We start from the raw sequence: 9894 nt of genomic DNA, 5'->3' as shown, positions 1-9894 counted from the left end.
ATCTGGAGAGAAGGCAGCATTCCAGCCAGCCAGAGACAGGACATGCTGCAGCTGTAAGGGGAGGAACAGGAGTTTGTAGCAGTAGCATGGATGTGCCCACATGCAGCCTGGGACTGACCCTAGTAACAAGCTGGGTATGTATCAAATTTATATCTTGCACAGCTAAAAAGGTGGATTGGCACTCTGGCTACTCAGGGGTGTTATCCAGTTTACTGAACTGCAGATTCTTTCCCTAGCAATGCACATTTTGTCTTTACAGCCCACAGCTCCCACTCATCTCAGTGCCCCCTCACCATCCATGAAAATAATGCTGCTTACGTGTGGCTTAGTTGCCTCCAAAGAACTTGAAGTACAGTCAACACTTTGGAAACTGCCCTTTGCTTCCAATACTCTTACCTTCCAGGCTTTCCTTCTATTTCTACTAGCTTTGAAAGATTCTCCTGACAAGACACTCTTTGGTTGGACAGTTGCAGCAGCAAGAAGCCAAAAGAAGATCCAGGTGTGCTATGACAGCCCTGGACTACTGCCAGTGCAAGCATGGAGCTGAAGTCTCAACTAGATCCAGCTGAGCAATACGGAAGATGTTCAGGAATCAGGCAAAAACTGAATATGGTCTAAAGCAAAAGGGAGATGAGAAGCCCCTTGACTTCCCTATTGAGCCACACTTGGCTGAAACAACTCATACCTCCTTGGCAGAAGAAAGGCCATCCCAGATGCTGCACAGGATACCTCTAAAATCCCTGGCACAATGTTGGTGTTTTGGAAATTGAGGCTCCCACAGGAGGGTGACAGAGAGCTTGTCAGACCAAGGAAACCATTTCAGCCTGCAGCTGTGCCAGAGCATTCCTCCTGCTCCAACACTTGGCTAGATACAGATGTCAGTGCCTTAATGCTGGTCAGCAGCCCACACTCACAGCTCAGGCATGCTCCTGCCTGTCAGCTCCTTGCTTTTCTTAGCAAGAGAGGGAGGTGGCTGCACAGCCAGGCTTTCTTCTCCTGCACAGGGTGGGGGGAGGACTTTTACTGCAGTGCAACAGCAAATACAGAACCTTGAAGTGATTGCAAACTCTCCATACTCTACCGGACACCCCTGTCCTACAGCATTTTTACGCTGTTTTCAAAAAACCTTAACCACAGAAATACCATCTTCTCATTAAATCTGTACACCAATCACTTCCAAGTCCCCCAGGCCCTGCACAAACTGTATCTGAAAGGGTGCCTGAAATATTAAACAATTTCCTCTGCTCCCCCCAGGCCTGGGGGAGGGGGGGGTCCATGGACCACTGCAGTGTGATCCACAGCCCACATCTTTGTAGAGCTGTTATCCATTACAGGCACTTGCCCCAGCAGCACACCTTGGCCTTCCCAGCACAGAAGCTGCCACTCCAGGCATGGCTCTGCTCTGGGCCAGCACAGCCAGACAATAATATGGGGAATATAAGGAAAAAAATAAAAGCTAGGGAGAGACAGAAGTTTCTTCTGTCCCCATCAACAGCACTGGAGTTAACAAAGCTGGTCATGCTTGGGTGTCCAAGTTTGACACCCTTCTGCACAACACCAATCTCATCCAACTTTGCCCTGCTGGAAGGTCCTTGTTGTCAGCAGTGCAAAGTTATCTTCAAACAGACAGCTGAACAGCAGACAGAAGTACCACCCAGGCAAATCAAAGGAGAGCTCTGGAACAATCAAAGGCACCTGTAAGTCTACTCATTAAAAGTTATCTTGACTTTGAGCAGTTGTCCCAAGATACCAACAGAATTAAAGGTTATATCTCTTCCCACTATCTACAACAGAATATCCATGTCATTTCCAAATACGGCTTAGAAAAGGGTTTAAAGCAAGAGATTGTTCCTTCTTGAGGTGCTGGGTGTATTATGTGGGCAGGTGTCAGGGAGGAAAGCAAGACACAGGATAAAAAGGCCAGGAACCTCCTCAGATACTGACAATGCATTGCTCATAGGATGAAAGATCCTCATTCAAACTGCAACCATGTGGGAATGTTCCTAGGATGCTGAGAACTGCCAGCAGGTCTCTCTTTCATCTCACTACCAACAAACCCAAAGGTCAACTTTTGCAGAACATTTGTTTCCCAAGTTTTCTCTAGCCTGTTGCTCCCTTATTCCCAAGTCCAGCTCAGAGCTGAATAGCCATGAGATAGTGGCAGCTTTTGATCATTTAGCCTGCCTGCATGTGTCAACATAAATCAACAGGCCACTCCACAGATACTTTCCATTAATTTATTTTGATTCATTTAATACCCATTTGGAAACACTGAACATGATGCAAAATACACACATGACACAAACATACACACATCAATCTCTTCAAAAAAGCTCACAAATGTTTCACAAAATTTCTTCCTAAAGTTCAGGTTTAAAAAAAAAAATACTTCCCACTTTCTTCCAGAGCCCATCACTCTTCACATTATCAGTAGAGGAATTCCATAAATACAAGATCTTGGGATGCTGAATTCCCACATTTCAGAAAGAACCTCACCTGTCTGCAAACAGATTTTTTGCTGCAAGAACATCCTGGTAGTGGCAAAAAAAAAAAAAGTCCTAGGTAACTGTAGAATTTTTCACTAAAAGGAATACAGGAAAACACATCCATAATCACACATGCTTCCTGCCCTAATGAGGAAATATACATTCATATAGGAGGAAAAAACCAAGCACATTATTAAGACATTAGGCAGTGAGGCAGTATGCATTTTTTCTTCAGAAAAAATTTTACAGCAAATGGTTTCATTAAGACACTTGAAAGCAACCTACTTTAAAGGGAAAAAAAGCACCATCATAGCATGAAGGCTGAAATGTGATTAGGAGTCACAAGCAGCACCAGCTCAGGCTCACCAGTGACTTTTGTAATTTGAGGACAAGTTAAATGGAGGAACAGTTGACATGGGGATCTGTGATTCGCCTACAAAAAAGCACAATGCACAAGGACACAGTTAAAGAGTGCCAAGCCACCACTTACAGGGTGTATCTAGTGGTGCACTGCTCCTAGTACAGACACCAAACAGTGGGGTGATGGTATTTGGACACTGAGGGTGTAACACTACAACACCAGCAAAACCAGAACCCTGCCCCCCTAAGAGCTGCCTGGTCTGCAGAAGTCCACACTATTTGTGAAACAAGAAATTTCTCTTAAAAGGTCATGGGTAAAGCAAGATAAACTAACTGCCAAAGTCTCGGTGGAAAAACATCAAGGCTGGCTATTACCAAAATCCTCCCCTGCTCTTGATCACCTTTAGGTCCTCTCTTCACATTCAGGAAGAACTTTCAAGAGCCAGCAGGGTACTGTTTTCTGCACTGCCAGGAATACAGCTTTACAAGTGAGACACTGGTCTTTGCCTGAAGGTCACACACAACCCACAAGTGCCCTGTCACATGCAGGCTGCTCCAACCCCCAGGCAGCATGGATCTAGGAAGCTACTAACACAGGGAGCCCAAGGACTGACTCTGTATGCCTAGATTTTAACATTTGTCTACCAGCATGGTCAGTACCAAGCTTAGCAGGAAATTACTCAGAAAAGAAACTGTTCCTGAGCGCACCAGATCACAACAGTTTGCCCTTGCAATAACTGGAAAAGCAGCATTACTCTCCAAGGGTTTCTTGCTAATTCTCAGGGATGTGAAAAGGAGAGCTCCCACATATGCATCTGAAGGGACTGAAACTCTTCCACCCATTTAGATGCCTTTCAAATATCCTATTACTTTATGCTTCTCATCTCCTAATGCATTCACAAAGCAAATCCTACCAGGAAGAAGAGGTAAGCCAATGCCATGCCGTTAAAGAAACAGTCACCATTACTATGCAGATTATAGCCACCTGAACCTCCTATTCACTGAGGATCCAGCATTGCATTTTCCTCCTAGAAAAAAAACTCCATCCTTGCAACCCTTTAGTGCCCTGAATGGTTTCAGTTCCCCCTGGCATCAGTGCAAAAAACAAAATTTACTTCAGCACTTTGCCCCCACTCTACTGGAGCATGTTTGACTATGGTATGGAATGGTTACAGTAGTCTCAGGTCCTTTGCTCCTAATCTGCACTGGAGATTCCACACTGCCTGGGAGAACAGCCCAGAGAGTCTCAGTGTAAGCAGTTCAGATGAAACCTCCCACTCACTAACAGACAAGGGACAGGCTACAGTGACAGACAGGCTGCAAAGGTGCAACCAATCTCTGCCTGTGGGAGCAAGTGAGCACCCCAGGGTTAGGCACTGCCAGGGAAGAGCCCTGTCATCTGCCCTGCTTTCTCCCAGACAGGAGTAGCAGGACTCTGAGAAATCACTTATTTCAAGCCTGCAAAAGCTCCCAGAGCTTGTTCAGCCTGAGGGTACATGATTGATTCCTGTGCATGCAGCACACAGGGACAAGTCGGCTGTGTCCACTGCAGGGGTTCATTTCCCAGGAAATCCTTCTGCCTTTATCTTCCTCAGTGCCAGCAGGATAAGATCTAAGAAGATGCTGCTAGCCCACAGCATCCTTATCTCCAGGGTTGCCAAGCTTGGTATCACCTCAGCAGGCATCACACAATAGGTATGTGCCATGGAAACATTTACAGACAACTCAAGTGGAAGGTACTTTGTCTCAATTTAACTCCTAGAATTAGGCTTCAAGCTCCAAACAGAAGGTCATAAAGGAACACTTTGCACAGTCCAGCTGGGCACTTTTTTATTCACATTAGGGTCAAGAAGGTGGTCAGAATCTTCTACTGTGCTTGGTTATAGGTAAGAAGCAGAAGAACTGCCCCTTTACCTCCTTATAAAGAACTGCTCACTGGATGAAAAGGGGGAAGAAGAAATAAGGGAAATTCAGTAACTGTACAGTCACATTCTAAATGCAGCTGTTCCTCAATTATCTGCTGGTTATAAAATATGCCACTTGAGGAAACGAATCAGTGCAAAGAGAGACACAGTCTTTACCTTAAACTGGGACATATCATGAGGAGCACTCACAAAAAATATGGCAGGGATCCCAAGGGACAGCCCTGACTCTTCTTTCTTTTGGCACCATGCACAATCCATTTATTCTTCAAAGCTACCACAAAGCAGCACAGTGAATGTGCATCACTTGCCCAACACCCCCCAGCTGCCTGCCATGCCCATGCACGCAGGGGCAGGCATGACCCACACATGCTGCACATATCTGAAAACATCATAGCTAGGACAAAACTCTATCTCTGCTTTTGCACCTTAGGCTCAACTGTAATTCTTGTGCCATGGTCCTGAGGTCTTCCAGACAGACCTCTCCTATTACTGCAGGGCAAACAGCATACATAAAACAAAAAGCAACAAAAAAATCCCACCCATGAAATCCAGAAACCACTGCCGCCAAGACCTTGTTATTTTGGCTGAAGTTCAAGTCCAGGCCATAATACAGTTGCAGGTTGATGAGGACAAAACAGCACTCTTGCAGGGCAGATTTTAACAGATTCATTTACGTGCCAGCACAGGTCATCTATCCCAAAAACAAACACCTCCAACACATCCTCCACCTCTCCCTATGTACCTTAGGGCTGATCTGTTCCTTGTCTTCTTGGCTTGAGAAATCTGATCTACAGTCGGGCAGCTCCACAGTAACTGGGCTGAGAGGAGACAAGATCACTGTGCTAACAGCAACACAACCAAAATGCTACCTACCAAACATGCTACTAGCAGAATTGCCTACTCTCCCACAGACTCCCTTCTCCCATAGACATAAGGTAATTTCCATAAAGCTACAGTAATACCAGCACTCTTGTTTTGCCTTCAAAGTTCACTGTCATGTGGTGCTTCAAACTCCTTATTTGGTGTATTTACCTGCTGTCACATGTCACAACCCATAATCAGAGCAGAAATACTCTGAGGGAGATGAGCAAAGCCTTCAAAACAACACAGACCCAGCTTGAAGAAAGAACAATGGCATCTCTTTTCACTCATTTAGACATACAGGGATGGAATAACAACTTTAGGGGTCAAGAAGTGAAGGGATCTTACAAAGTCCTACAGGAACGTAGCTTACAAAGGCACTTAATGGAAGCATGTAGACAGCTGGATGGAATCAAAGATAGTAAAAATAAATAAATAAATGCACCAGAGAGGAGAGCACTGCCCAGTGACTGCCTAGACATAAAGAGCTTGGTTTCTGTAAGGGTCCATCTGTTATTTGTATCCAAAGTTCACTCTTCTGATATCTCCAAAATGCCACACGTAGGTACAAACCCAAGGATTCCTTAACCTTTGCAGGAACCAGTCCACACTCTGAAGCCCAGCAGCAGGTTCCTCCTGATGCCAGTATTCGCATCTAAGGGAAACTCAAGTTCTCAAAACCTTGTGCTCTTCTCACAGTTTCCCACGGTGGAAAAAGGCAGCAGGCTTCTCCTCTCCCCACCTGGACATATGGCTTACTGCTTTCTGCATCCTATTGCTGGCTAACAGCATGTGAAGAACCATTCCACCGGGGAAAACATCTGCTGTTGTCAGTGAGGGGATAGCCCACATAATGACCACGAGGAAATGCTGTGTGAGGAGTCCTGGTGGGAGGGGTTGCTCCCCTGCTAAACAAAGTCAGTGAGCCATGACACAACGCCATCTACAGAAAGAGGGGTGTCACACAATGTCCTCGGCAGAGCGCTGTGGAGGAGAAGACCCGAGGCTCAGGAAGTGGCCCCAGTTGCACAGGAGCCCCCTGTTATACTGGCCAGTGTCTATCACTAATCCGCCCAGCAGCCTGTGTCCGGTGTTGTCCCGCAGAGCCAGCCGGACTTCCCTCTCAGTCACGTTGTAGCTGATGTTCAACAGCTGGATAAGGAGGATGTATCCCATGCCAGCTGTTACAATGGCACAGTACCATACACAGGTGAACGACAGAGCAGAGCTGGCAGCAGGGAAAAAGACAGGAAAGAAGCCATTTAGTACTGGAGCAGCTGCTTTAAAGTGACTTTCCCTGGTAATCACTATCCTTTCAAATCCCTGTCTACATCTGCCACAGTGATCTCACTTTGCTGCTTTCAACAGATAATCCTTAAAGGCTTTCTCAAAATTAAAGCTTCAGGGTTTACTTAATGAGAGCTTTTACTGCAGAGCTACTATTGCACATTGCTGTCACACAACCTAGCTCTTCACTCTTCCTGTTATAATGGTGCTCAGGTCTTATTTAAGGACGCCAGGATGCTCTCACTTTACAGGTCACGAGATGGAAAAGAGGAAGAGTCACTTGAGTACTAGCAGTACTCTGCCCATCTGTGTCTCTGAACTCATGTCCAATAGCTCCCACCACCTTCACTGCCAGACAGAGCATGCTCTAGGCAGATAACTTGGAGGACAGTCACTAGATAAATAGAAAGGAATGAGAAGGAGAGAAACTGTGTGGGTTCCAGGATGTCAGACCATTTACCTGCATTGGGTGGGGGGGCATACATATTTAAAAGTACATCTATATATATAACACAATAAATACTTCAAATCCTAGCTCCTTCAACTTTTTCCAGATAAATAGTGAGCTCTCTCCAAGTCTCAGGCTGCTCACCTTGGCAAAAGCAGAAATACATCTTTGCTTTCCAGTTTTTTAGGGAGCGCTTTGCATTCAGGTCTGACAGCCAGCAGAACAAGGAACAGTAACTAAGCTGCCTGAGCCAGCCTTCTCCCACCCCAGCTCTCTCCCAGACAGACATCTCACCTGTAGTCAGAATAGGCCCCGGGGCAGTAGAACAATGCCACAAACGGAGTTCGGCCCCTACAGATGGTGTGCAGGGTCAAGGTAATCCCATACACAGAGGTGAACAGGAAGAAGGAAAGTGCAAGGATGAAAGCTTGATGGTTCTGCTCCCCTACGCAGCTGTTAATCCTCCAAAAGGAAAGAAAAGATTACTTTGCTTTAAAAAAAAGAAACTGTCTTCTATTTCTTCTCCCTCCCCCAGCTGTCAGAGAACCTGATTTCCAAGGTGCTTCCAGTGGACACAGACTAAGAACTTTGAAAAATGTTCAAAGAATCTTTATAACTTCATATAGAAAGGTTACAAACACAAGGCAATAGACCTGTAGGGTAACAGCAGCAGACTGTTTGCATTATTTTTTTAGCAGTTGTAATATCCTTTGCTGAGACAATGTTACACCTTACTGCCCCTTGGTTCCAGTACCACAGGCACACCCAAAAGGCAGTTTTGGGTTCCCTTGCCCCAGGAGAGCACTAATGCAACTGAACTGCAGGTTTGATAGTGCTCCACAGATCAAGTCTAAAGAAAAAACAAAACAAAACAAAACAAATTCAAGAAAACCCACACCAAAAACAAACCCAAACTGATGAAAAACAGTAGAGAAGTAAAAGCGACTCTGAAGTATGCTGCAGAAGCTTTCAGCCATCAGGTCAATCCACTTAGAATAAACAGTTATTCTAACTGTTCTTTTAAAGGATAAATACAAAGCTTTTTGTATTTAAAGAGTGTCATAAGGTCTTGCACATAGCAAAAGCAACTCTATTTGCTAGGGACTGTAAAAAAAGATGCTTACTTTAAAAAAGAGGGAACTCGGAACACAGGGAGCCTCAGCAGTGCGAAACCTACCAGACACAGTGATGGTCCAATCTCCTCACGCACCTGCCACAAAGCCGGCAGTGCCCTGCTCGGGCTGGCCTGACCAGCTGGCATGTAGTGCACCAGTCTTTTTTCACACCTGCTGGCTGCTCAGCTGACATCCTGCAATAACCTTTAGTCTCCCCATTCACAGCGCGACTGCTGGCAGCACCTGAGATGCCATGGAGTCCGCTGGAGCTCCCTCTAATACTCTCGTTGGGCAAACCCAGGTGTGACGGCTTCTCGTTGCCTGCTGGGATGGGAAGGTAGCCAGGGTCCTTCTTGGCTCGAGTCAGGGCTGCAAGCATAAGAATTAACCCACACGTGAGAGTGACCACTTGGGAATACTCCACGTGGCCCCGGGGAACCACCTCCCGGAGAAACACATAGTACATATATCCCAAGGAGAAGAGCCCCAGGCTCAAGAAGAAGAGAGTCCGTTCTTTCCTCCGGTGGGTGAGGTAGTAATACCACAGCACCACGACGGGCAGGGACGTCAGGATGATGAGCCCCAGCAGGAAGTGCAGGGCGGCAACGTGGAGGAAGACGGGCAGCAGGACGAGCGGTGGCACGAGGCTGACGTTGATCTTGACGGCCCCCGAGAACCAGGGGACCCGCAGCCGGTCCGCGATGGTGTCGGCGATGCTCTGCAGCGCTCCCGGGGACAGGGATTTGCACCTCAGCCACCTGCGAGCGCGGGGAGCACAGCGCCGGCTGGCACCGGGACAGCCGCGCTCCCGCCCCTGCCCCGTCCCGCTCCCGCCGCCTCCCCTTTCCCTCTCTCCCGACAAGTTTCCTGGGAAGCGGGGCGCAGCTCCCCCGCCCTCAGGACGGCGGTCCCGCGGGGACGCCGCCGCCGCCGGGAGCGCGTCCCGCAATCGGCGGCCCCCGGGGGTCGCGGAGCTGGTACCTGTCGCAGCCGTCGTCCAGCTCCTCGCAGTCGCAGCAGCACGCCGCCAGGTGGTTGCGCCGGCCGCGCCGGTCCACGTACTCGCAGCAGCAGAGCGGCTCCTCCATCGCCGCCCGCCCCGCTCCGTCCCTCCCGCGGGGCCGGGAGCGGCCGCCGCCGCCTCAGGTGCCCCGCGCGCGCCGCCGCCCCCGCCCCGCGGCCCCGCCCCCGAGCGGCGCCCGCCCGCCATTGGCCGCGCGCGCCCCGAGGTGTGCGGGGGGCGGCGCCCCCGCCCGCACCGTCCACCTGACGGCGGCGCACGCCAATGGGCGCGCGGGGGGCGGTGCCCCCGGCAGGCGGGGGCACCTGCCTTAAAGGGGCAGCGCAACAGGTGGGGCCGCGGGCCGCCCCCGCCGAGCTCCGCCCGGGCCGGCGCCGCTCCCCGCCCTGCC

The 9894-nt window shown here is 48.7% G+C and overlaps 1 protein-coding gene across 2 annotated transcripts; it reads right to left on the bottom strand.

Annotated features, from left to right (window-relative positions):
• Nucleotides 1–2223: 2223 nt before the first annotated feature.
• Nucleotides 2224–9633, bottom strand: ZDHHC23 (zDHHC palmitoyltransferase 23). Of its 2 annotated transcripts, none has more exons than XM_021549013.2 (4): nucleotides 9464–9633; nucleotides 8545–9240; nucleotides 7662–7829; nucleotides 2224–6860 (listed from the first exon to the last, which is right to left on the bottom strand). In XM_021549013.2, exons 1-4 carry the CDS (start codon nucleotides 9568–9570, stop codon nucleotides 6593–6595), a joined length of 1239 nt encoding a protein of 412 aa, XP_021404688.1. In that variant the 5' UTR covers nucleotides 9571–9633; the 3' UTR covers nucleotides 2224–6592. The 2 variants fall into 2 exon arrangements, with proteins under 2 accessions (XP_021404688.1, XP_021404689.1); XM_021549014.2 differs by having other exon boundaries at nucleotides 8578–9240.
• Nucleotides 9634–9894: the final 261 nt, after the last annotated feature.

The sequence above is a fragment of the Lonchura striata genome, chromosome 2 (assembly GCF_046129695.1).
Source record: "Lonchura striata isolate bLonStr1 chromosome 2, bLonStr1.mat, whole genome shotgun sequence".
Taxonomy (NCBI): Eukaryota; Metazoa; Chordata; class Aves; order Passeriformes; family Estrildidae; genus Lonchura; species Lonchura striata.
The sequence above is the reverse complement of the archived record's forward strand: the minus strand, read 5'-3'. Positions and strand labels throughout refer to the sequence as shown.

Bases quoted from the DNA above. Each gene is read 5' to 3' on its own strand.
- ZDHHC23 (XM_021549013.2), bottom strand. From the start codon at position 9,570: ATGGAGGAGCCGCTCTGCTGCTGCGAGTACGTGGACCGGCGCGGCCGG. The intron at 7,830-8,544 runs GTAGGTTTCGCA...TTCCTTTTGGAG, and splicing joins TTGGACCATCACTGTGTCTG to GATTAACAGCTGCGTAGGGG. The intron at 6,861-7,661 runs GTGAGATGTCTG...CCCTGCTGCCAG, and splicing joins GGGGCCTATTCTGACTACAG to CTCTGCTCTGTCGTTCACCT.